Raw genomic sequence first — 27,745 nt, 5'->3', positions numbered from 1 at the left:
GACCGGTTGCAGAATCTGACTCGAGGTTTGAAAGCAAGCTCTCCACCTTGTCAGGAGAAAAGGATACAGAGTCCAGGGACAGTTGGGTGCGACTGGGTAAAGTGGGTAGAGATAGTGATGGGTTTGGGACACAAGATTTAGCTGCAAACACCGAGTTTAGACATTCAGCTTTATCACGTGTGGAATCAGCAGTGCGGCCATTTGAGGTAAGGGAGGGGATGGAGGGGGAACATACACCAGAAACAGATTTGATTAAACGCCACCAGGATTTTGAGGAGGGAGAGAGGTTTGAGAGTTCAGACTTGAGATGAGAAAGATGTTGTTTTCTGGCTCTCCTGAGGGTAGCTACACACTTGTTCCGAGCTTTGTGGAAAGAACTGAGATTGCCCTCAGTTGGGTTTGCTTTCCATGAGGCAAAGGCAAGTTGTTTCAGGACAACTGCCTCGCCACAAGCTTCAGTAAACCAAGGGCGGGAGGAAGGGTAAGACAACTGAACACGAGAGGGGATAAATCTGTGCATGAGGGAGAGCAAGTTTCTTTGAAAGAATTCCCAGGATGAGTTGATGTTTGAGAAAGTAGTGATAGGAGACCAGTCTGTAAGTTTGATGGCTGCTCGGAGACCCTGCCAGTCGGCTTGAGTGAAATGCCAGACTCGACGGCGGTGAGGTGGTTCTCTGATAACAGCCAGAGAGATGTCCACTTTAACAAGGACGTGGTCAGAAGAACCAATTGGAGCGAAGGAAGAGCAGCAGATATTGTCAGGGAAATTTGTCAAAATCAGATCCAGAAGAGATGGAGTACCATTGGTTGAGATCCGGGTCGGGAAGTTGACCGATTGAGTCAGTCCCAATGAGTCACAGAAAGCTTTTGCTGATGTCCCATGGCAGGTGAGAGAGGTACCCACACCTAGCCAACTGGCGTGATGACAATTGAAGTCGCCACATAAGAGGAAGAGAGAGTTTGGATGAGAAGATAGAAGATGGTCCATGTTTTCGGAGAGTGAGGTGTAGATGGAGTCATCACTGTTCGGTGGACGGTACAGTACACATATAAACATGAGGTGGGAGTGGAGGGGAAGCCGAAGCCAGAGGTATTCCTGGGGGTGTGGGGGAGTGAGAGCAGTGCAGGGAGAGTGAGGAATAGAGTAATCTTCCCCCCCCCTCACACCCCACCTCCTCCTACCCTCTCTCCCTCTCTCCCCCTCAAGGGACCTTTAATTTTTCATGTGACCTCAAATTGAGATCAAACGTAACGGTGGGTTTTTAGTTGTTTAAAAAAAAAATAATAAGCATTCCAACTATAATGCTGCTTCAGACTTCAAAACAATTCAAACTTGCCAGATTAATTGCATATTGCATGAAAAGACATTCTTATCCAAGGCCTCAGCTCTGGGAGCCATCATCACATGTCTACTAACGTTGTATATACACCCTTATAACACAAAACGTTCTGGTTGCATGTTAAACACATTTGTACATCTTGCTTTACCTAATATGGACATATTTTGACAGAGGACATATTCCTTTATTCCCCCATATAACCATCAGGATTTTTTTTTTCTTTCACAACTGTGTTATTTGTGACGGTCTGAATGAAAGTTGTGCTTTGGCGTCTGAAGGGCTGGTAAAGGTGTGGGATGCGAGCTCATCTTCCTGCGTATTTGAGGAACCGATGCCTGAAGGTGGAGAGGCCAAGGAGCGAGGTTTAGTGCAGGCTACTCTTGTGCCGACAAAAGACCAGATAATGAGCGTCACAGCTGGTCACAACATAATCCTGCGTGACATTCACACTCTTACCACCACTCGACAGGTGAAAAAAAACAAATTTAGGTCTCTTTTTAAGTTGTGTGTAGCACCAGTGGTTGCATATGCTATGTTTGGTCATGTTATTTTCCTTGCACGGCACAGGACTCCAACACACAAAATACCATTGCAATTGTTTCTACTGACTGACATCATGTAAAACCTCATATTGGCTTTATCAGAAAAGCATGTGGTGTTCTGTTTGTCTGGCGTAGTTCGTGGGCTGCAGCGACGATGTGCTGGATGTGAAGTTTATTGGTAATGGGGATGACCATATTGTCGTTGCGACAAACAGCATGGAGTTGAAGGTGTACGAGATCGCCACTGGAAACTGCCAGATCCTTCCTGGCCACTCTGGTATGTTGAAGGCTACCTGTGGTGCAGTTCAGAATTGTGGTTGTGGGTACAGCTGTGTGTTTGTGCTGATTCTGGATGGTGTCCTTGCAAATTATCATCGTAGAATACTGTGTTTTGAAAGATATTTGGCAGAGATCGCCGTTGACCTTTTTTTTTTCACTCATCCTTTCGGGAAGGCTCTCGGAAAATTTGCTTGCCCCAAATATTTGCCTTCATTAATTTGTTTGAATAAGACGTGATTTAATGGAGTCCTTGCTCTGGTGTGGGTGTGGATTCATGCTTTAAAACCTCAGTTACATACTTGGCAGTACATCTTGTTCAGCCAAAATAGCTTCAAATATCGAGATCTACCTTTTGCATATTTTTTTTTCTGCATACAGCTCAGCATTATCTTCTAGTTTTCTTTTTGTCCACAGCCCAATCCCGAAAGAAAACAATTTTGTTTTTTTCAGTTGAACAAAGGCGGCTTTGTCCTCACCCGAGGAGATAGATAAAATTATGTCAAGCTTTAACCCTGCTTTAGCAATTGGCCCAGGTGCCCATGTTATCAAATCCTGCTTTCCTACTCTTACTATGGTCTCACTATTCAGCTTATTCTACTATCTTGGCCTAGAAACTGGCAAACATCACTTCCATCCACAGATCCACAGGTACAATCCTTTGAACGACAGACCAGTGAGGTTTTTTATTTTATTTCATTTTTTTTGTATATCAAGTCAAGGCTCGTGTAAGAGGTAATACACAGAGACGTATAACAAGGCAGGAGAGGGAAGCACAAAATAGTAGGGAATAGAGACAATAGGATATATGTGAAAGGGAGAGGGATGGGGCAGGGTACACAGGGTAAACAAGATGGTACTACAGGGACTTTCAGGAAGGAAAACAGGGAATTTGAAGGAGGTGCGTTTGGATTGGATTTACAGGGGTAGTAAAGATCAAGGTTTTCCATGGGGGAAGATAAGAGATGGTGTGAACAGGTGTTTTGAAGACCTGGGGGGAGGAGTAGGATTGAAGAGACTGTGGGAGTTTGTTCTAGAGTTGGGGGAAAAAGAGGAATGAAAGAGTGAAGGTGAGCAGTGATTCTTGATTTTGGCAGTTTCACTAGAAGGGGGTTTTTGGTGGACCTTGAACACCCTGCGGAACTATAGGGGAGAGAAATCACAGACAGGAAGAAGACCTGGACCTGCCTGCGGTGAGAGAGTGAGAGACCCAAAAACTCAGCTTCATTGTGGGAGATACCAATCATCCTAAAAGCCTTGGTTTCCACAGCGTGAAGTCGAGCTAGGTGTGAGGCAGGAGCACCACCCCACAGGGGGAGCAGTACTCCATCAGACTGTGGATGAATGTTTTGTAAGTTGGCAGCAAAAAGCTTGCTTCTAAATTCAAGCAAAGTCATGGAATGCATCATTGCTGCTGATGTTAAGTCTTTCCTTTTTACAAACAGCCTGATCACTCACCATCAATTTTAATTCTGTCCCAGTGATTCAACTCTGGACATGCTTCTGCTTTTCCCTTGGGAATGATTGGAGGCCCTACATATCAAAAAAGAGGTCAGGACCATCTCCTTGGACATTTGGACAGTCTGGCATCCTGCTTACATCCTCCTTGGACAGTCTGGCATCCTGCTTACATTGCCCAACTATTAGGGTTTCCTGCAGTGCTTCAAACAGTTGGTGCACCACCATGTTTCATGCCATCCACCATATCTACTGACAATCTCATTAACCCTTTTAACCAAACCCTCTTCATTGCAGGTTATTATGTTTCCTCCCTTCCTTTCTCTCCTGTCTTCCTATTCGTTAATTCTCCAGATTATCATTTCCAATTGTTGCCCATTATCAGTTCATACCCTCTGTGACCCCACTCTTCCATGAGCCTCAATCTTGTAAAGAAAAGAAAAATGGATCACTTATTTTGCTGAGTCTCTGACATATGCCAGGGCTTGTGAAACAAACTTTTCAAGCTAATTAACCTATCGGAATCTGATCTTGCAATTCCATAAGTCTATCTTCAACATCTTACAACACCATTGGTTCTTTGCATTCAGGAGCTTCATGCCATGGTTTCTTCTTCAGAATTTCTTAACATACTACATGGCTGCTGAAATCTTAGCTTTGAGAATATACCTCGTTCATTCCGTAAAAGTGTTCTCATTATTGTTAACTGAGTGCTCTTTTTCTATATTCTAATGTCATCCTGATGTTCCTGAAGATCAACAAAGTTGAGGGTTGCTTCTCAATGCCATGGCAATAGCCCGGCATCTCTGCGTTTCAAATCGGGTATCATCTTTTGTTTTGTTGTTGTATGATCTATTATCTAACTTTTATCTTCTCTCACTTTGTGGTTTCTCGTAGAGAATCCAGTTGCCTATTTAATTATTTATTGCTGAAATGTAGTCATTCAATTTACAATGTTGTGTTGATTTTTGGAACCGGTCATGTACTGTATGTATTGACTGATAAAATGTATCGCTAAGAACTATCAGAGGTCATTTGTTCATTTATATTAATGGTGGTAATTCATTTATTTATTTCCCCCACCCCCACCCCCACACGTAGGTGCACGATTTGAAATGGTTGCCTTTTCGCATGCTCTTGTAATTCATTTGGTTCTTCTTCCTTCCTTTCTTCCATATAATTGCTGCTTCATCAAGATGAAGATTGCCGCACTTTTTTGACCACAAGAGTGGTTTATTGAAACGTCAATGTAATGGCATAATGCTTGTCTTCTTTTTCGGTTTCAGAGAATTAACCCAGATGTTATTATATCAGCATGAGTGAAAACTTTGTTTGCTTGTTAACCAGTTGGTCACGTCTTCTTGATGAAGGGATTGGAAGCCAAATAGCTTTCAACGGCATTGTTGTACATTGTGCCTGTTTCAGACATTGTGATGGCTCTGGATGTTTTCAGGAAAGGCATGGAGTTTGCCAGCAGTTCAAAGGTACATTCGAAGCAAATGGATCATGTTTGTGTTGACAGTAAGGGAGTGGATTCTGCACTCGTTTGGCTACATGACTATCTCAAGTGGATAATTGGCATGATTAATGGTGAAGATATTAGGCAGAGTTCACATTTTACTTCTTATTGTAGGATGTTAATAATGCAGTATTTTTACACCAAACTTGACAATGAAGATTTATTTATTTATTTGTTTATTTTAGTTCTTTGAAAATCAACAAAGTTTGAAAAGTTATTCATTCCCTCAGCATTGGCACTGGCGTTCATGAACAAGAGTAGTTCCTCCATTGTACTCTTTGGTTTAAGTACTTGTTTGTCTCATCGACATTGTTTGGATGCACGAGTTAATGGGCATTTTCAAATAAAATTGAGTTGGAAAAATAATCAAGTCATTTGAATGCAAAAATAATTTTCCAACTTGCTTTCACTACTAAACACCTACTTAATAGTGCATGTATTTGCCGATAATAATTATTGAAAACAATAAGATGTGATCATTCAAACAACATTTAGAGATACCACTGCAGAATTATTCAAAATACTAAAGTACGACTATAGTACTTCATTGGGGAATGAAATTATTCTCTAAGGATTGACATTGGTACCCACAAGCGTATTTGGCAGCAACTGAAAATCGAGTTCAACAATAAGTTACTGACAATCTTCATTGTCTGAGGTGGGCTAAACACATGAAGGTGTTTTTGAAAAAGTTTCAGAGAATCTTGCAAGCTTTTAGGCTTAAGAATGGATGGAGTTAACAGAACGCTGATCAAGGTGGTATACTCACCGCAAGCAAGGTATGTGGGAAGCAAGGATAAGCTGGCGTTTCATGCATTGACCTGACATAAAAGCAAATAATGCATCAACCCTTCATGGTTTGTTTTTTTTTGCTCCAGTGAAGAGTTAACGCCAGAAATGTCATCTTCTCCTTCCCATACACAGTGGTGAGCACACCTCAAATGTTCTGTTGATTCCATCGATTGTTCTACCTGGCCACCGACACAGGTGTTGTGGAATTTTTGCCTTCATGAACAAGAGTAGTTCCCCATTATACTTCCAGGCTTAAGTACTTGTTTCTCTCATCGACAATGAAATCACTGACATATAATTGAGATGATATAATGTCGTTGTTATTTGTGTAATAAAAAAGTTGGTTACTTTATTTCCATTCTATTTTCTTGTTGGGAAAGTAGTTTATAGTATTGAGTATAACAAGATTTATCTAAATGTACTCATCTGCAACATTATATTCGCTGTAATGATTTCATTGTACCCTTTGAAAGAAGTGGGTTTAACAGTCTGATGGTATACGATTCTGTGTGATAGGACAACTCGATAAGGATCTGGAGAATGAACAAAAACTCTGGACGTGTGTGCTGTGTTGCTGTGGGTATTGGTCATACTCAGGCTGTGGGTTCCCTTGCATGCTCAAAGTAAGTACTGGAGTGTGTGCGTGCATGCGTGCACGCGCGAGATCCATAACTCCAAAACCAGAGTGGCCCCAAACTTTGTTAATTTTTAATTAATTGGTAAAAAAAATTCTAAAACGTGTTTTCACTTTGTCATTATGGGATATTTTGTGCAGATCGATGACAATTTTAGAAGAATTTAATCCATTGTAAATTCAGGCCGCAACATAACAAAACGTGACAAAGGTCGAGGGATGTGAATACTTACTGAAGGCACTGTATGCAGGACACTGCTCTCTTAATATTAAAGGTCCATTGCAATATAAAATAAAATAAAAAGTTGTGTGATTTTAATGAATTGTAAACAATACTTCAAGAACTGAATATATGGTTTTTAGTTTGAATTATTTTGTGGTGGGGGGGAGTGGTGGTGGGGAGGGTGGTGGAGAGTCGAGTTGTGGAGGGATAAGATGTACCAAACCACTCGACAAATTCTCAACTTTATTGATTAATGAATCGTTCCAAGTGGGACAGACGCTTGTCTCCCAATGAAGGGCGGTCATAGTTGCGGTGCATTAGGTTTAAGGTTGATTTTTCAGTTTAATTTGAAGGAAAAATTATAATTTTACGGGATAATCACACAATTATATTTTAAATTGATTATCTCACCGCCTGGATGGAAATTGAAAAAATGGCTCCATTCCTTTTTGCTCATTGACATCATGAATCTTGCTGAGTTTCAAAACAATCCAATGTAGCCGCCTTGGCTCTTGTTTATTGACCCAAGGAATGACTGACTGACTGACATCGTTACGGTTGTTGAAGCTCGTCGACTCCATTATCCACGAGCTAAAATGATGTACTAATGCTGGTAATATGAATGCTGTGGCATATTTTGATTATTAAATATGAAGTATGAATGCATTTTCAGTCACGCTGATCACGAAAAACAAAATGGAAACCGAGTAGGAAGGGTGGTGTGTGCACTTAATTAACATGTGCGTCCTGACACACCCATGGCTGTAAAATGCTCACACGCTATCAGCTTCCATCGCTTGGGAATGAGTGAAAAAAGAAAGAGGTAGAGAGGGAATGAGGTTGTGATGAGAGATGTTAACTGCAGGGGGAAGGAAGTCTTATCGGAGCTGTCAAGACAGTCGTAAATCGTTCACGTGCGAACCATCCAATGGCATGAGCGAATATTTAATGTTAAAAAGTAAATCGCTCACGAGTGAATTCGGCATATAATTTCTTTTTTATGGAGTGAAAGACGAAATCGTGAGTGTATAACATGCATGGGTGCTGTGCAGTTCTACCACAATGCATGTACAGATGCAAGAGCTTTCCTGGAATGACGTCAAAGGGTCACATGATGCTCTCCGTCATTCCAGCAACAGATTTTGAGGGGTGGGAGAATAGGGGTGTAAGACACATCTGCGATGCACTGGAATTTTCGTTTCAGTTTTTATCCAAGAGGATAGCGATGAATACGTGTTTAGAGAAACCAATTTATTCATTAAGGCAAACATGAAATTATATTGCACTGGACTTTTAATTACAGATGTTTAAAAGACTGGCAATTGAAGATGTTCACTATACAAAAATATTAGTCATCTGGATTAATAACTAGACCATTGCAAACATTAAATTGAGTATCGACACTGCATATTCAAGATGTGCACCATTTGGGCAACGAGAATATCTGCAGATTGTCAATTTAAACGTGATTGACTCCTGCAATTACATTGACAGACCAAGCCTGATGTGAACTTGATGGTTCAAGTGGCTGGCTTAAGATCCTTGGGTCTCCATCTCCGTTTTTCTCATAACCATCTCCGATTTTGGAAATTCTTCCTAGAAAAAAAGTTGACGTCATAATATCGCCGCTAATGGAAATCGCCTATACCATTATCTCCGAAACTTGGCAAGCTGTTTGAATTTTGTTTGCTGGAATCAAGCCAGGCATTAGCAGCACAGATAATTTTTTACAAACCTGATACATCACAATGACGTCATATTCGTTTTTATGACGTCATCATTAAGAGGACGAGGATATTAACTCATGTCAGCTTGTTGAACACAAATTTAACTTTTTATTTTATTTTGTGCACCAAACTTTGACGTGCAATCGTACGTTAATTTTCTTTCTTCATTATACACTGAAACATTGTTAAAACGATAGCCAGAATTGCTTTGCAATACATGTCCCCGAGCGAAATGATATTTTTAAGTCCAAAAAGGGCATAACTGTGAAAAATTAACGAAACGCCCTGACAGTCGATCTTGTTCTGTAACTACTCATAATAATAAAGCCTTGCACCAAGTTTCACTTGAATATGTTAAAGGGTATGGGGAAAAAGTCTGAAAAACCACAGATGGGACGGACGGATGGACAGACAGCACACCTGTAGTGCCCTCTGGTGAAACCAGGAGGGGACTCGTAAAACTAAAAGATATCACATTGTAAAACTTACAAAATGTGGTAAATATGTATTATGGTTACCAAAAAGCAATAGTTGTTGCAATAAAGGCTTGACAGTTTACACTCATCTGCTTTTCGATTTTACAGGCATGTGTGCACACTTGCCACTGATCAGAGTAATTTTCTTGTTGTATTTTGATGAAATAAATCTTACTTTGTTCTTACACAATTTAAACAATTAAACAGAAAAAAACAATTAAACACTTAAATGTTGGTAGGTCGGTGTGTCATTGGCATTGCGTAACCTTCTACAGATTGAAGGAACAGTTTGTGTTGAGCGGAAGCAAAGACTGCACAATCAAGATGTGGAAACTTCACAAGAGCCTTCCGAGAAAGGATGAACCTTTAGATCAGCCTATTACCATTATCCCACAGTTCACATTCAAGGCGCATGACAAAGTATGGGCCGTGTGTGTGTGTGTGTGTGTGTGTGTGTGTGTGTGTGTGTGTGTGTGTGTGTGTGTGTGTGTGTGTGTGTGTGTGTGTGTGTGTGTGTGTGTGTGTGTGTGTGTGTATGTATGTATGTATGTATGTATGTATGTATGTCTGTATGTATGTATGTATGTATGTATGTATGTATATATATATATATATATATATATATATATATATATATATATATATATATATATATATATATATATATATATATATATATATATATATATATATATATATATATATATATATATATATATATATAGTAAATACCCACAGCAAGTAGAAAATAGTAAAAATAAAGAAAAACCCTTGAATGAGTCAGTGTGTCCAAACTTTTGATTGGTATTGTACATACTGTACATACATATTCACACACTCATGGCCAAAATGTTGGCACAGTTGCACTTTTTTCAAATAACTCACAAGTTTGTTTAAAAATAAGTTGAAAGTGACAAAAGTGTTTGATCTCCAACAATTCTTCATTTCACTGTTAATATTACAGAACCTTTTGTTTTTGATTCAGAACTTAATATATCATTTTAAATCAGAAGATAAAAAGAAATTGCATTGACAAAATTATTGACACCTGAGACTTAATATTTGGTAGCACAACCTTTGGACAAAATACCTGCAGTCAAGCGCTTCCTCGAGTCATGAATGAGCTTCCTCCACCTCTCTACTGGCAATTTGGCCCACTCTTGTGTGCAAACTGCTCCAGTTCTCTCAGATTTCAAGGGTGCCTTCTCCCAACTCCTGTTTTCAGATCTTCCCACAGGTGTTCAATGGGATTTAGGTCTGGACTTTATAACAACTTCAATGGGATTTATAACAACTTCTGCTGGCCACTTCAGAACAATCCAACATTTTGTCTTGAACCATTCCTGGGTGCTTTTTGAAGTGTTTGAGGTCATTGTCCTGCTTCAAGACCCATGATCTTTGATGGAGACCCAGTTTTCTGACACTGGGTTGAACATTGTGCTCCAATATGCCTTTGTAATCTCCTGATTTCCTGATGCCATGCACACATTCAAGGCACAAACATCACTGAACCTCCTCCATGATTGACTGCAGGGAAGGTGTTCTTTTCTTTGAAGGCTTCATTTTGTTTTCTGAAAACGTAGAGACGATGTGCTTTCCCAAAAAAACTCTAATTTGGTCTCATCTGTCCACAGCACATTCTCCCAAAATGATTTTGACTTGTTCAGGTGTGTTTTGGCAAACTCCATTCGGGCTTTCTTATGTCTCTCTCAGCAGTGAGGTCTTCCGTGGTCTCCTACCATGGTTCATTGCAGTTCATCTCCCTTTCATTGAGTTGGCAACGGATCGTGTGAGTTGAAACTGTCGTACCTTGTGTCTGAAGGTCAGCTTGAATCTGTTTGGCAGTTGATCGAGGTGCTTTCTCCACCATTCGAGCAATCCTTCTCTGCAATCTTCGATCAAGTTTTCTCTTGCGGCCATGTCCAGGGAGGTTGGCTGCAGTGTCATGGACTTTAAACTTCCTGATAACATTGTGTATGGTGGACACAGGAACATCAAGATCTCTTGAGATGGACTTGTTGCCTCGAGATTGTCCATGCTTGGCTACAATCTTGTGTCTGTCCTCCTCAGACAACTCTCTGGTTTTCTTTCTTTTCTCCATGCTCGTTGCGATACACACAGTGACACAAAACAGCAGAATGACTTTTTCTCTATTCAAACTGGTTGAATGAGTGATTTTTATATTACAGACACCTGCAACTCACCACAGGTGAGTTAAATTCCAAAGTAAACTCGAAGGGCACTCGGTGGAGCACATCCCTCCGCCACGTAATGCCCAATCCTCGAGAACATATCGGGCCCTACACATTTTGGAAATATCATGCTGCACAGTACTGTATCGTTTTGGACCCTACCTCTCAATGGTGAAGAATCATTTTATAAATTCTTGTAGTCGGATCCGGGTTTGGATCTTCACCAAAATCTAATCAGTTTGTCGTTGTCACACACTGAACTTGTCCACAAGATTTCATCCGGATATGTCCACAACTTTTTGAGATATGATGTAAAACTGACAGAGAGGGGGTGAAAACATAACCTCCTTCACCTTCGGCGGTGGAGTTAATGAGTATCACCTGCTTGAAATCTAACGATTTATAACAACTAAAAGGTACCAATAATATTGTCCGGGCCATTTTAGGATTTGCGTGTGGAACTGCAAACCAAAGAAATACATATGTGGATGCAAAAGATTTTTTTAATTTCAACAATTTTCTGGAAGAAATGGTGCATTGTTTTAAAAAAGTGCAAGGGTGTCAATATTTTTGGCCACGACTGTGAATGTATGTATGTGTGTGTGTGTGTGTAATCTCTATTATAATACCAAGCTTGCACACTAAAAACTCGGCTCGCCGTCACACGATCCCTATGAAATTGCTGTGGCACTTAGCGGACATGCCGCCAATGTTTGGGAAGTCTTGGCGTTCCATAGTACCACTTGCATTTTGCACAATGCGTATTTTTGTCATTCCCCGTGTACAGTCTGTCGTCTGCTACCAGCTATGTTGTACTGCTATCCCGTGCATGTGCGCGGGTATCGCTAGTATATATTTATTTATGAAGGTGCATTTAATAAATGTCCAAACTTTAGACATATCTTAACACATGGGTGGAGAGAAGGGCTTGTAAATGATGCTTTGAAAATGTATTATCGTATGCAGGACATCAACAGCATTGCCATATCCCCAAATGACAAATTATTTGCCAGCGGTTCTCAGGACCATACAGCCAAGCTGTGGTTATCAACAGGTGAACTTGTGGGCATATTACGTGGTCACAGACGTGGAGTTTGGTGCGTCCAGTTCTCACCTATGGACCAAGTGCTGGCGACGAGTTCAGCTGATGGGACCATACGTCTGTGGGGCCTTCAGGACCTATCCTGCCTTATGGTGACTTCATCATTGCTGGCAGAGTTAACCAGGTTGTGCATTACGACAGAGGTGATATTGCAGTGAGTACGCAACGCTTTTAATACTTGCTTGTCTTGCAGACGTTTGAAGGTCATGAAACATCAGTTCTGAGGGTGGTATTTGTCACACGTGGCATGCAACTTGTCTCAAGGTAACAACATTGTGGGACACCTCCTTTTTTATTCCTCACAGATTGTTTGGAAAGACAGGAAGACTGTTGATAGAGTACAGTTTTTAAAAGAGGGATGAGCAGTTAGTTAATGATTGTGTCCAGAACGATGCAGATATAGCACACTTGCTTTTGAGCTGTTTCATCTCGGTTTGAAATCACTATAAACTGTCGGATTGGTGTTTTGCAAGCAGGGCCAATGAGTGCATTTGTCCATCAGATGGGACTTTTATTTGGGGAGCCATCTGCCAGAATAAGCTGGTGGACATTAAATATCCCACAGTGACTTTCATAAAGAATAGTGGATTGTTGCCAGCACACTGACCAAATTCCAAATTATTGTCATTACATCAATGGCACAGCTGAACATCCGTCATGGAATTTGTAATTGATTGCTCATCCAATATGCATAATGTGCAAGAAGAATGAATGTTTGAATTTTTTTTAATTAAATGAAATCTGATGTGTCATTCAGTTGCACCACACAGAACAATGGGGGTTGGGAGAGGAGGGGATTGCAACGAGATCAAAAATGGCATCGTTATCAACAGAGAACCAAAATCGTTACAGTATTTCATCTTTTTGAAAACTTGATCGTGTCTCAGAACCAAGTTGTGCAAGTTTATTTTAAACATGCAAAAAGCTACAGTGACTTCATGATGATTCACTCTGTCAAAGAAAAATTGTCTTATAATAAAAATCCAAGCAGTATGGTATAAAATAAAGGCAGTCTTACATTGAGGAATAGTGAAAACATCCTTGTTGTGGAAAATCAGGAAAAGTCAAATTATTTGACCGTTCTTTACAGTGGATCTGATGGCTTGATCAAGGTGTGGACCATCAAAACAAATGAGTGCAATAAGACCATTGATGGGCACGAGGATCGGATCTGGGGGTTGCACGTCAACAGGCAGGACAACCAGTTGGTGACGGGTGCTGGAGACTCTTGTATCATCCTTTGGAAGGCATGAAAATTTCCTTTATCACTTTACCTGCTAATATAACTGTTTAAAAAAAATGGGGGGAAAAATACACCAAAGATGTTTTCCTTATTTTCTTTGCTGCATACAATATTGCCTTACAGGATGTGACTGAAGAAGAGAAAGAAGAAGAGCGAATAAAGCAAGCAGCGCAGATTCTCAAGTAAGATCCTCTGTTAAAAAAAAAACAAAAAAAAACAGCTTGTCACGTGTACAGCCGCCAGGGCTTGCGTTAACACCTTGGGTGAACACACGCAGGTCCGTACATGCTCCAACAAGCAGGTTGCATGGATGGCCGATTAATACTCCAATTAGTGCATCGCAATAGCAAGCGGTTCGGTTCTATCGGGCATATCCAGAACACTGGTAATTATCAGATTATGATAATCCCCTTAATATAAGTCCACTTCGGGGAAAACCGAAGGAACCAAAACGTTTACAGAGCGTGGGAACATGAGATTAGAAGTGAGGCAGACACATGCAAGGTCTTTGGAGAAATAAATAATTTATTGGATTGGACAGAACACGCACCGAACAGATCTCAGGATGACAGATACAGGCAGATATTCATGATACTTAAACGGAGGAACTAGATTTCTACAAGCCACATTCACAACAGCAAGCCTGTTGGTGGTGGCCCCTGCACAAGGCCAATCGAAGCCAGGCGTACTGACTTAATTCTCCACCAATCGCATGTCGCCATCCTGGCGGCCTGGTCACCAAGGTTTGAATTGGTGCATATATATTGACGAATATATATATATATATATATATATATATATATATATATATATATATATATATATATATATATATATATATATAGACGTAGCCGTGACACTTTTACCCGGCACCAAACTCGTTTTGGACAAGGGAGAACACCAGATGGACATCCTTATCCTATCTACACACTAAATTGGATAACATTTCCCCTCGATCCTTTACAAGCACATCCGATTCTAATGCCTTGTCTCCTGATCACATAACACTTCACCCCCCCTCCCCCTCAAACGATGGTACAAAGGACAGCTTTACACTAAATATTGATTGTGCAGGAAAATGGTGGTACTAAATCATTAATGTTAATATGGAATGGGTTAAGGGCTTATTTCCATTCTTGAACCACCTCACTCCCTCCCCCCACTCATTTAATTTAACCATTTAGAAAGCTTCAAGGGAGTAATCTCATCAGTCGTGAACCACTCAAAACCAGGCAGAAAGTGATGTGACAAGAAGTCTGTTTTGATGCAAAAAACTCATTTTGGTGTTTCCTGGTTTTCAGGCAGCAAGAACTTTCAAACCTTCTCAAAGAAAAGCGTTTTCAAAAAGCCCTCAGCTTTTCCATCTCCCTGGACCAGCCACACACAACTCTAGATGTTATCAGGGGTAAATCACTTTTCACCTACACCCATTTTTGCTTGAATCTTCACTTTTAAGATTATTTTATCGATGCAATATAAGGCTTTACAATAGAATGAGCATTGGTGAGAGTTCGTACGGCCTCCTTGCAACACTCACTTCATAGTTTGTATGGTATTTATTGTGCTGAAAAAGGAATCAAACAGACCTCAAAACCATGGACAACAAAGGTGGATTATTGAGGACAGAGGTCGGCAACTTGTGGCTCGCTAATAATTTACATGCGGTTCCTGAGCCCTATAGATCAAACCCCGTTTTTTCTCAATCGATTTTTCAGAAGAAAAAAAACTTTGTTGTGAAAGGATAAAATAATACTTGAGAACTTTGGTAATCCATCCATTGGGACTATACTCTATGCGGAGCGTTGGTGCTGCCTTAGCAGTCTCCTTGGCTATTGGGCACAATCCTGGATGGGTCGCCACTCCGACACAGGATACCTCAGAAGGATGACAGCCAGAGTCAACCCCACCTAGTATTAATTCAACAACTGAGTGGGAGTTGAACTCAGGAGCCTAGGATACCAAGCCCACCTCCTTTACCATTAAGCCAACACCAGGCATGTTTTGTCATGACAAAGCACAATTGCACTAATTTTCCACTCCGATCGTGAATTGGCTTTCCTTTGTCGTTCGCTTGTACTCTACTATGGCCGTGGGTTCATGTGTGCGCACATATTGCTGACGTCACTAAACACCCATAATCTGTACTGAATTGTGGGATATGGACAATGCATCCTTGTTTTTGAGATGGTTGTGCTACAAACTCTTTTAATTATTTTTAGGAAACAAGTTTGAGACATTTGTCAATAATAGGACTGTAAAGGTCAACACATTTTTACATTTTCTGTTGTATACAGTGCCAAAAGAAAGTGTACACCCTCTCAAAATTTTCACCTTTTGTTGCCTTATAGCTTGGAATTAAATTGCATTAAATCAGACTTTTTCTACCTTTATTTACACATGACAACCCACAACTTCCAAGTGAAAAACAAATTCTACAAATTTCAGAATATTAATTTTAAACACAAAACTTGAATATCTTGGTTGGATAAGTGTCATAATGTAATATTATAATCGTAATAATAGCAATAATATCAAGAAATGCACTACCCTTGTAATAGCAATTGTAAATTAGCTCAGGTGTAACCAATCACCTTCAAAATCACACACCAAGTTAATTGGTCTTCATCTGTTTATAATTTCAGTGATTGATTATTTCAGGATAAAATCAGCTATTCCTGGAGGTTTCCTCTGCTGGGTAGTGCATTTCACAACAAAGACTCAATCATAAGACCCAAGGAGCTTCAAAAGACTTCCGGGATAAAGTTATGGAAAGGCACAGATCAGGGAATGGGTATAAAAATATTTAAAAGGCCTTGAATATCCCTTGGAGCACAGTCAAAACAATCATTAAGAAATGGAAGGCATATGGTACCACCAAGACCCTGTCTAGATCAGGCCGTCCCTCCAAACTGGATGACCAAGCAAGGAGACTGATCAGAGAGGCCACCAAGAGGCATATGGTATCTTTGAATGAGCTCCAGGCCTTTATGGCAAAGATTGGTCACTCTGTGCATGTCACAACAATATCCCAAGCACTCCGCAAGTCTGGCCTGTATTGTAGGGTGGTAATATGGAAGCCATTACTCAAAAATCCCACCTTCAGTCCCGTTTGAGGTATGCAAAAAAAACTTTGGAGCTTCTGAAGTCATGTGACAAAAAGTTTTGTGGTCTGACGAAACCAAGATGGAACTCCATAACATTTAGTGCAAACCCAACACAGCACATCACCCAAAGAACACCATCCCATCTGTGAAGCATGGTGGTGGCAGCATCGTGTTATGTGGACGCTTCTCATCAGCAGGGGCTGGGGCACTTGTCAGGATGGAAGGGAAAATGGATGGAGCAAAATACAGAAAAATCCTGAAGGAAAACCTGCTGCCCTCAGCAAGAAAGCTGAAATTGGGACGGAAGTTCACCTTTCAGCATGACAATGACCCGAAGCACACAGCCAAAGCTACACTCGAGTGGCTAAGGACCAAAAATATAAATGTCATTGAGTGGCCCAGTCAGAGCACCGACCTCAATCCAATTGAAAATCTGTGGCATGACTTGAAGATTGCTGTCCAGCAACACTTCCTATGCAACTTGATTGAGTTTAAACAGTTTTGTTCAGAAGAACCGTCAAATATTTGCCAATCAAGATGTGCAAAGTTGGTAGAGACCTATCCCAACACTCACAGCTGTAATTGCTGTCAAAGGTGCTTCCACCAAGTATTAACTCAGGGGTGTGGACTCTTATCCAACCAAGATATTGTAGTTTTGTATTTTTATTTAATTTTCTGAAATTTGTAGAATTTGTTTTTCACTTGGAAATTGTGGGTTATGATGTGAAAATAAAGGTGGAAAAAGTCTGATTTCATGCAATTTAATTCCAGGGTCTAAGGCAACAAAAGGTGAAAATTTTGAAAAGGGGGTGTAGGCTTTCTCTAGGCACTTTATATCTATACCTTTTATGTTTGATACATGATTGTATATAGAATACTCTCTCTCTCTCTTTCGAGTGCAGCCTTATGGCTGCTGGTTGTGTCATTGGTTAGGGATGCAGCTATGCCACTGATGCAGTGTGCCTATTACCAGTGCACTGGTACTCATTTTGCTGACCTTGGAAGGATGACAGGCTGAGTCAACCCCACCTGGTATCAATTCAGCAGCCAATGGGGCTCAAACTCAGGACCCTAGGATCCCAAGTCAGCCACCCGAACCGCTAAGCCAACACCAGGCTTCATCTAGAATACTAAAAGGCTCTTTGGGGGGGGGGGCAAGAAAAGAACATTTTTGGTTTTCTAAAATACTGAAAAAGTTTGAAATAAGTTAGTTAATCTGTTTTATACTTAGCAATTTATTTTATTTGTCTTTTTTTTGTGCTGTATAACTTTTCCTGCTTTTTCCTCCTCATGCTTAATCAAAATAGCCTTTTGCACTTGAACATGTACATTGTGCAAGTACAAACGTGATACTCATTTTGTATTCTTATGCCGAAAGCTATTCTTGAAGAACCCAGTGGTGAAAAAGATTTGGAGACGTCGATTATGAAGTTGAGGCAAGATCAAAAAGGTAATTGTTGCAGGTGAATCAAATGTTAACATTTTGTTACCAATGGTACTTTAAAGTGTATGCATGTGAAACCTTCCATTGTTTCATGCCAGGACTGCAGGAGGCACAGATGAAACCTTTGTTTTTGCCTTTTCTGGTTTTCCAAAAGCGTCCTGATATTACAGCTATGTTGGTCGCTTGTATTATTGGTGGATCATGACATTGCTACAAAGCAAACTTTCCATCCGAATTTGAAGTAAAAATTCCCTTCTGCTCGGATAATCTGCATTCCCGAGCCATGTCGAAGCAATGAAGGACTAGGTCTTGTGTATGGGACTTTGTCAATCAGTGTTGACCTTTTTGACATGAACCAAAGGAAGGCATCATTTCAAGGAGACAACTACTTTAAATAGAAGGAATTTTAACAGGAGGAGGCCATTTGGCCAATCATGTCTGTTACATCAACACATTAATCATCATCTTCTTCTCATTATAGGGGGTGAGGTCCAATGGTTCCAAGCTTCTGCCCTGCCTTTACCATGATACTCCACTTTCCCCTGACCTCAAGCAACTCTCCCCACTCTCAAGCCACCCCCACCTTAATAGCCATCCTCACACAATCTTCCCATCTCAACTGCAGTCCACCTCTTCCTCCAACTTTGCTCCTTCAAACCTATCTGCTCCCTTTGCCATTCTCTCTTCCCCCATCCACACCAAGTGTCCAGCTAACTTCAGCTGGCTTTTTACTAATCTCCCAGTCAAGCACACCAATATCCTCCCTCAGTTCATCCACCTCTTCACTCTTGCAATCCTCCTGACACATTTCTCACAGACCTGCAACCTCTGTTATTGGCTCTGTGAATGCCATTGTTTAAAGACCTTAAATGTTGACTGGCATCACACAAATGCCCCCAAACTGTCCCTTGATTTTATTTTTTTGGTCTGCCATTACTCATTACACCCTCCTTCATGCATTCATCCCCACCTGAATCCTCTTCTGCACCTCTACCTCTGACTTACCATCATCATTACATCATTCATAAATAATTGTTCCTCCCAAGTACTCAAACCTATTTCCCCGTCTGATCTCCTTCCTCTCTAACTTGATATTCATTTATTTTCTCTGCTGCCCAACACACTCACCTCGGTTTTCTCCATACTCAGCCTCAGTCCATGCTTCCAGAATGCCTCCTTCCACTCCCCCAGTACCTTCTGCATACTCTCTGCCACAAGTCATATTGTCCACAAACAACATCCTAAAATCTGTCAGATTATAAATTACTTGTGGGGGTGGAAGAAGTGTGGCATGTACAGTGATAGGCTATATAATTGGGTATAGATTATAGGATGAAAAGAATGGAAATAAACTTTGCACTCGCTATCATTTCATGCAGAGGAAATCCTTTTATTGCAAGGCGAGTGATGACCAGCTGTACCTGTCAACTCTGCTTAGATTGAGGCCAGGATCGATCTGGATCTGGACCTGAACCAAAATTGAATCCATTGGTTCTTGTCACCGAACCAACTCATCCACCTAGTTTTATCATAACTTGTCCACATCTTTTTGAAATGTCACACTACATATCGTTTTTGGCCCCATTCTCTCATTGGTGAAGAATCACTTAATTTTTTTTTGTGATTCTCCTCCACATGAGCAAACCAAGGGACCTTGAAGAACTTAAATGTCGTATTGTTGATGCTGCCATCCATCCCTACAACTGTGCTGGAAAATGTTTTCTCAGAATCAACACCAAATTCGATCAATTATAGTGAATAATGGACAGCATGAAGACGTTTATAAATAATTTGAGAATATCGAAACGATACCATAAAAAATTAAATAAACCAAAACTTACAAGTCGAATGCATGCATTCATAAATCAAATTTGTCAGAATCTCAAAAACTATTCAATGTTATTTTGGTGTGTGTGTGTGTGTGTGTGTGTGTGTGTGTGTGTGTGTGTGTGTGTGTGTGTGTGTGTGTGTGTGTGTGTGTGTGTGTGTAAGAAATAGCACACCGAGCAAAAAAAAAAAGAATTCAAATTTAAAATAATTTATTTAAAGCCTGACATTTCAAGAACAAACTAGTTCTCTTCCTCAGAGGTGTTGAGAGTGCTGTGGTGGTATCACCGTTAAATTCCATTGGGGACAGTTTGCGTCATGGATTGGTCCAAGTCCGAGCCAATCACAAGGTTTCCTTTCAATTTGAATGATTCTGCTGTTTGTGTTGACGTTGTAATCGATTGCGTAGTGCTTTGTATGTGGGATGCAAGTCGATGTGTCGGTTGATGGAGTTTAAACAAGAGTACCAGGCCTCGATAATGTCACGTGAGATGATGACTCCATTGTGCCTGATGAAGCCGGCTGTGAAGCCAGCGAAGCGTTGCCCGAGACCGGGTCTGCTCTCACTTTTTTGCTCAAATTAGTGGAGTCTATCTAGTTTTTACTTTTGGTTGGAAGCGCCTTCTTTAAAAGTGTAATCCCAACCGCCACAATCTTGTACTATATATATATATATATATATATATATATATATATCACCTGATTTACAAAAGCATGCAGTGTGGATGCAAACTGTCACTTCCTGGAAAGTGTAGAAGGTGAAAATAATTCAGGATGAGCACCCATAACTAAAAAAAAAAACTTTTTTTGAAAAGCGATGTTGGCAGGGGGTTAAGTTTCCGCTTTGCATTCTGTTTCAACATATTTCGTACGAAAAATCAAAAACGTTTTTGCCGACGATAGATCTTGGAGAATAGAATAAATGCAACCTGTTTGTTGTGCAAGTGCATGAAAATGGTTTCCAAGCAAAAATGGGTTGTCATTCCCTTTTCTTCGCTACCCTTTGTCTTAGATAACTTGCTTACATTTTGCGTGACATGGAACACAAACTCGCGTCACTGCCACGAAGCACAGTTGGTGCTATCTATCACTTTCCAGCACATTCCACCAGAAGATCTGCTTCGCATGCCAACCATGCGCAGCACTGTGGAGTCCCTGCTACCTTACACAGGTGAGAAAATCTGCACACATCAAACAGCTGTTCATTTTAAATCGATCACAAGCTCCTTCACCATTAGGATTTCACAAATCGTGTGTCACACCGGCTATTGACACAACATCCTGTCACTGGTCCACAAACCTGTCTGGAGGGTTAGTCGGGAAAATTTGAATCAAAAGGATAAACCTCTGACTGTGTCGACTGCAAAAGGCAGAGCCTGCCATTCACAATTGCTCCATAATCCTGGATAGTGCCCCTCCAGGCCAGGTGAGCGCTGGCCTGTAATGTTCTCGTGCCGAATACGCTGCGGTATGACCTACACTGCAGTCTGCTTTTTGCATTATGCGCATGGCTGAAGGTTTATCCTCATTTTGAATCGGTTAGATCGTCTTCAAAATACTGAAAGTTTTACTTGTGTCATTCCAGAGCGTCACTTTCAGCGGCTCACAAAACTTCTACAAGCGACCAAGTTCTTGGATTACATGTGGCACCACATGCGACTTGCACCAGATTACAGGTAGGCTGTCACGGTCCTGTACTTAACTTATTAACCCTCGGGCCTTGTCACAAGTCAGAGATACACTGTGACTAGGGATTTTCCTTATGATTTACTGTCTGGTACCATGATATGCTCGCATGGCAAAGATGTAATGGAGGTGGAGAGCCAGAATGAATTTGGGAAACTGTTGTTCTTGGGCATCAAATGTTTGTTTGTTTCTGGGCAGGGAGATTGTGGCACAAGACAATGGGATGGACACAGAACCGACAGTCACTTCCACTCGCAAAGAAGTGTTGCACACTGGGAATGCAACACCATCCATACGACAATGGAGAGGGGAAATGGAAGGGAAAGATGAGGAGGAGGAGGAGGAGGAGGAGGAGGAAGAGGATGAAGAGATGGAGAAAGAGAGTAACAATTCTGATGATGAATCCAGTGACAGGGAAAGCATCACACAGGTGAAAGGGACCTCCTTACACAGGCATAAAGTTCCTGTTTTCATGAAGGATGATGATGACACAGGTGAAGATGAAGAGGTAGAAGAGATTGGCTTGAAATGCAAGAAAGTCAAGGTCACCAATTTAACCAATAAACATCAAGAAAACTGTTCCTGATGAACATCAAACAATCACTACCCCCACCCCCCAACCCCTTGTTTTCATCAACCTTCCAGAAATATATATATATATATATATATATATATATATATATATATATATATATATATAATATCATGTTCCCAGTTATACCTGTGGAGATGTGACTTTGTTTTTAAATAAATCACGTTGTGAAGCCAGGAATCCTTTTGAATGATTCGAAGTAAATAATTGAGCGACATATTCAGCTTATGGATAACCGAAGCTGCTTTTTAATAATCTAATCAAACCAGTCCCGAGTTCAATAGAGTGTCACACACGTTTGAAGGAATATCTTGCTTTGCATTTAAACATCATTAATAACAAGGTGAAGGTGTTTCAGCTCTTCATCCAGTCAAGGGTGCGTCCCACTTTATCACAGGGATGGCTCGGAACATCTGGCATGTTCCCATCATCTCGGACGGGCACTGCAATGTGGTTAAACATGGTTAACATTTTCTAACAAAAATGGCTTGCCTTACACATCACATAATGTACAGCTCAAGGCCATTTCTCTCATCATGCCAATACCATCACCACACCCCAGCATTCTCCCTGACTGCAGCTAGTACTAATTATACAGCAATTAATTTAGCTTAATCTGACTGACAGACATCATGGCCTTCATATCCACAAGCTAAATGCAGATCGAACAGCTGGTTTTATTATGAAGTGCTAACATTGTGTTTAATCATAGCTTTTAATGTAACTATTGCAAACAAGCACACGAAAACTACACCTTGGGAAAGGGAGCTGGTTGTATCAACTTCATGGCAATGCAGTATACCAGCAGGAACGGGGGTGTTGGAATTAAAGCCAGCATAAGCTCCAACAATAATACTGTACACTAACCTGGATAAGTGAATGGTGTGACTTCATTCACCATACTTGCATATTTCGTATATGGACTGATAAAAGGCAAAACGATTGCTGCAACAACAACAACAACATTGATCACAACCTATAATATCTAGCATCAATACATTTTAATAGCTTCACAGGAGTCGGTTCCACCTGTCAATTTTTTTTTTTTGATTGGGGTCCACCATTGCAACTCATTCAAGGCATATATGTGTACTTCTTTATTTCCCCTCGAGTCGATTATTACGTGAAACCCCCCCCCCCCCCCCAAACATGTAAAGAAGCTTGACGACTTTGGTATCTTAAACTGATTTTATAACATTGTTATTGCTCTGACATTTAGCATCGGTATTTTGGATTCCCATAATGTATAAAAAAAAATTGTACATCTCTTTTTAGCAGCCCCATTTATCCCCATCTTGTGGGGTTGGCTGGGTGAGGGGGACAATTGTGGAACTGGCTAGCTGGCGAGGCCTGTCAGTTTGACTCAATGTGATAGGAATTTGGAAAAAAAATTCAGGGTGTCGGCAATAACTCGCCTAATCTTTGCGAAAGACATCCTGGGATCATCTTTAACGTCCACCAACACCCCCAGCTCTGGCAGACTTATTCTGGTTTTGTCCTTCTAAGGGGTGGTGCACACATTGATGCCTCGCTGTGTACATGGAACAAGTCGAGTGTATACAGTGGTGAGAAAACGTTTGTGAACCCTTTAGAATTTTCTGCATTTCTGCATACATTTGACCTAAAATGTGATCAGATCTTCATCTGAGTCCTAATAAAATAAAGAGGACCTGATTAAACAAATAGCACACCAAAAAAGAATCTACTTTTTCATTGTCAGCAAAAGTATGTGAACCTTTACATTCAGTAACTGTTGGCACCTCCTTGAGCAGTAATAACTTCAACCAAACGTTTCCTGCAACTCTTGATCAGTCCTGCACCTTGGCATGAAGCAATTTGGCCCATTCCTCCTTCCAGAACTGCTTCAACTCAAAGATATGTGTGGGCTTTCTTACATGAACTGCTCGCTTCAGATTCTGCCACAACATTCCAATTGGGTTAAGGTCTGGACTTTGACTTGGCCATTTCAAAATGCAAATTCTCTTCTGCTTCAGCCATTCTGGTGTAGATAAACTTGTGTGTTTACGACTGATGACCCGCTTTCTATAAAGCTTCAGCTCAGACAGATGCCTTGACATTCTCCTGTAGAATTTTCCGATACAATCCAGAATTCATGGTTCCGTCAAATGAAAAGCGTCTGGGTCCTGAGGCAACAAAGCAGCCCCAAACCATGATACTCCCACCACCATGCTTCACGGTTGGGATGAGGTTCTTATGCTGGAATGTAGTGTTTGGTTTTCACCAAACATGTCATTTCTCATTTAAGCCAAAAAGTTACACTTTTGACTCATCTGGCCACAGAACATTCTTTCAATAACCTCTGGATCATCCAGGTGGTCTTTGTCAAACTTGAAATAGGCAGCAATGTTCTTCTTGGAAAGCAGTGGTTTCTTCCTTGCTGTCCTACCATGCACACCATTCTTGTTCAGTATTTTTCTGATGGTGGACTCATGAACAATGACATTAGCCAATGCAAGAGAGGCCTGCAGATTTAGACATTACCCTGGGGTTCTTTGTGGCCTCCTGGATTATTGTATGCCTTGCTCTTGGAGTGATTTTCATTGGACAACCACTCCTGGAAAGTAACAATGGTGTACTGAACTGGATGATATAAATGCTGGACTATTGAGACATTGACAGTTTTGCATAAATTAATTGGGGAAAATACAGCAAAATAAGTGCCCAAAGTGTGGAAAGTTGCACTGATTGTTAAACTTCCAAAGAAAGGAGACCTTACTGGATGTGGTAACAAGAGTATTAACTGGTCTGTGCACTGCAAACAAGGTGCTCTGAAAGACAATGCCAAATGGAATGCAGAAGGCTATGGATAGAGTATTTAAGAAAGTGCAGGCTGGGTTTAGAGACCAAACTTTCACAATAAGAAAAACAGAACAATGTATTAAATGGAATTAGGGTTTTTGGAGACTTTCGCCAACTTTGAAAATGCGCTTCATTGATGTGAACGGGGATGCAACGTGCAATATGTTTGAAGGGTATGGAAGATCCAGAGAATTGATTAGAATGATGAACATATATATAATCCAAAACATACAAATGCAATGTGATCTGAACTAGAAAGTAGTCACCAGAATTTGAAGTTACTGCATGTAGTTTCTACTTGTATTGGGCTGGGTGTTAAAGACTACAGAACACGACAGATGTGGAATTAACCACATCTGTCGATGTGGGCCCCAAGGTGACCCAAGGTGGATGTGGGCCCCAAGGTGACCATCAGGAGGAGCTCAGCTTTGCAGATGACATCTACTTGCAATCGGACACCAAGCAAAGTAGTCAAGCCAAAGTAAAAAATGTTTCAGGGGTATGTTCTGCAAGTAAGGTTGAATATCAACAAGGTTCTAGAGAGGTCATAAAACACCTTACCCGACCCAATCTTGAAGAAAAAAGAAGACATGGGCAGGGTCTGTGAGCGGCAAATTTGATTGGTCGGGATTATGTAAAATGCCGCAATACTTTGTCCAAGTACTGCTAAATGAAATGTTTTTGAAAGTGCTAAAAAGGTGATTTGTGCTCAAGTATGTCATTCAATTGAAATAAGACTTGAAAGGTAGAATAAAAAAAAAAAAATTCAAGTTAACTGCCGTTGATGCAATGTCTTTTCCACAATCTTATTAAACTAGACGACCCGTGAACCCGTTGGGTTCCCGTTGTGACAGCGGTTGATGAAAAAAATCATTTCAAGAAAAAAAAAAATAGCTCCAGCTAACTATACCACTGAGGTTGTTTGCATTGATCAAATACTCCCTAAGAGTACTTGACTTAATCGGGAATTGATTTTTTAATAATTTTTTTCGTTGCCCGATTTGAACGAAACTTGATACTGCACACCGCAGGCGAATGGCGAGTAAGGTGGCACTAACAATTTTTACGCAATCGTGTACCGTTTTGGCTGTATTTCGGGAAGATACATACATTCATCGAAGCATATATAATATATAGAGAGATGTTACATGAGTTGGACGATGCCTTTTGTTTGTCTTGACGTACTTAAAACAGTACATTAGTGTTTTATTGGCTTGGTCCTAATAACTGCGATTGGATCTCTCGCTGGCCGAGCACTCTGCTCTGTGAACTGTTTCACTCCTCTGACCTGTAAGCTCCATTCTGCCCTCTCACCCACATATTGCTGACCAAGCCAAAGAAGAGCTCTCTATGTGTGGAACGTGGTGCTTAAATATTCACTTGGCGAGGAAGGCGCCTAAATGTGGATCAAACAGGTCAGTAGGCAGAGTGTTAGTGTAGTGGATAGTAGAAAAATCGTGCAAATTATGATACAAGCATCAAATTTGGCATTTCTGTTCTGCAGGGCTTTCTGATCAAATCTGCCCGATTGGCCATTTGAAAATCCAAATTTTGAAAAATTTGAAAAAAAAAAACAGAAAAACTTCAAAAAAATTTGAAGTCGCAGCTGGCTGAAATTCTTGAAGCGCAAGTGAACATCCCAGACAGAGAACCAAAGGGGGATGCAGTCATCATTGATGGCTCAGCACTTATCAATGTCCTACCTCCACGCACTTCAAAGATATTTGATGACTATGCTAAAGAAGACATCATCCCAAAGGTGGAATCCTATGGTGCCAGGTACGAGAGGGTGGACGTAGTGTTTGATGTGGACAAGAAGTCAAGTCTGAAGTCCGAGGCAAGGTCGAAAAGGGGGCAAGGAATCATAAGAAGAGTGACAGGAACCAGTAAGACCCCAAGTAACTGGAGAAGCTTTCTTCGAGATGACAGCAACAAGACTGAGCTGTTTCACTTCCTTGCGGAAAAGATGTGTGAAGCACAGACGACAAGCACGGTCATTGTCACAAAAGGAGAAGATGCCATTAGCAACACAAGGAAGTCACTGGATGCTGTGTCTCCATGTTGTCATGAAGAAGCTGACACTCGAATATTTGTACACGCCAGGGATGCAACGACGGATGGTAGCAAGTCCGTTATCATTAAGGCTAATGACACGGACGTACTAGTCATAGCAATATCTGTACTGCCATCCTTACAGGAACTAGGTCTTGAGAACATGTGGATTGCCTTTGGACAAGGAGCCAAGGCACGATGGATTCCAGTCCATGAGGTAGTTTCTGCAATAGGGCCTGAGAAAGCTCGAGGGATCCCATACTTCCATGCGTTCACTGGATGTGACGTTGTCTGCCTTCCACGGTAAAGGGAAGAAAACTGCACGGCAGACTTGGAACGTCTTTGATGATGTTTCTGAAACATTCACCAATCTCAGCCAGCATCCAACATTGATTCATGATCTTGACTTTTTTGAAGTTTTTTTTTTTTTTTTTCAAAATTTGGATTTTCAAATGGCCAATCAGGCAGATTCGATTAGAGTCCCCTGGAGAACAAATGTGCCAAATTTGATGCTTATATAATCATTTGCACGATTCCTCTCAAAAATTGCTGTTATCTTACATGAATTTTTCCTCAATTTCATGAATCCTCAAATTGCCCTCATGAACCTCTCAAAAAAATTGCCCCACTATGTCTGAGTTTTGCAGCGACCTCATTGGTGTCCACACGATCACCCCAGCGCTGGTACCACCCATG

General features: G+C 40.8%; 2 protein-coding genes across 5 annotated transcripts in view; one reads left to right on the top strand and one right to left on the bottom strand.

Annotated features, from left to right (window-relative positions):
• The window catches only part of TBL3 (transducin beta like 3), a 113,253-nt gene extending 91,044 nt beyond the window's left edge, over window positions 1–22,209 (top strand). For all 4 annotated transcript variants that reach the window (XM_085886226.1, XM_085886234.1, XM_085886242.1 and 1 more), the window contains 14 exons: window positions 1,619–1,809; window positions 2,018–2,159; window positions 5,042–5,100; window positions 6,444–6,550; window positions 9,263–9,407; window positions 12,146–12,373; window positions 12,475–12,545; window positions 13,372–13,528; window positions 13,648–13,706; window positions 14,826–14,929; window positions 18,007–18,078; window positions 20,912–21,070; window positions 21,485–21,575; window positions 21,784–22,209. In XM_085886226.1, the coding sequence (XP_085742352.1) occupies window positions 1,619–1,809; window positions 2,018–2,159; window positions 5,042–5,100; window positions 6,444–6,550; window positions 9,263–9,407; window positions 12,146–12,373; window positions 12,475–12,545; window positions 13,372–13,528; window positions 13,648–13,706; window positions 14,826–14,929; window positions 18,007–18,078; window positions 20,912–21,070; window positions 21,485–21,575; window positions 21,784–22,171 (1,973 nt within the window). In that variant the 3' untranslated portion in view covers window positions 22,172–22,209. The remainder of the gene's footprint in view (window positions 1–1,618; window positions 1,810–2,017; window positions 2,160–5,041; window positions 5,101–6,443; window positions 6,551–9,262; window positions 9,408–12,145; window positions 12,374–12,474; window positions 12,546–13,371; window positions 13,529–13,647; window positions 13,707–14,825; window positions 14,930–18,006; window positions 18,079–20,911; window positions 21,071–21,484; window positions 21,576–21,783) is intronic.
• A 193-nt stretch (window positions 22,210–22,402) lies between these two features.
• The window catches only part of NDUFA3 (NADH:ubiquinone oxidoreductase subunit A3), a 7,147-nt gene continuing 1,804 nt past the window's right edge, over window positions 22,403–27,745 (bottom strand). The window contains exons 3-4 of the mRNA XM_085886272.1: window positions 23,045–23,122; window positions 22,403–22,620 (exon numbers count right to left, since the gene is read on the bottom strand). Coding sequence (XP_085742398.1) covers window positions 22,532–22,620; window positions 23,045–23,122 — 167 coding nt within the window. The 3' untranslated portion in view covers window positions 22,403–22,531. The remainder of the gene's footprint in view (window positions 22,621–23,044; window positions 23,123–27,745) is intronic.

This window comes from Eptatretus burgeri, chromosome 1, assembly GCF_056783735.1.
Source record: "Eptatretus burgeri isolate ZD-2024b chromosome 1, Ebu_testis_v1, whole genome shotgun sequence".
Lineage (NCBI taxonomy): Eukaryota > Metazoa > Chordata > Myxini > Myxiniformes > Myxinidae > Eptatretus > Eptatretus burgeri.
This window is presented reverse-complemented; position numbering and strand designations above follow the sequence as displayed.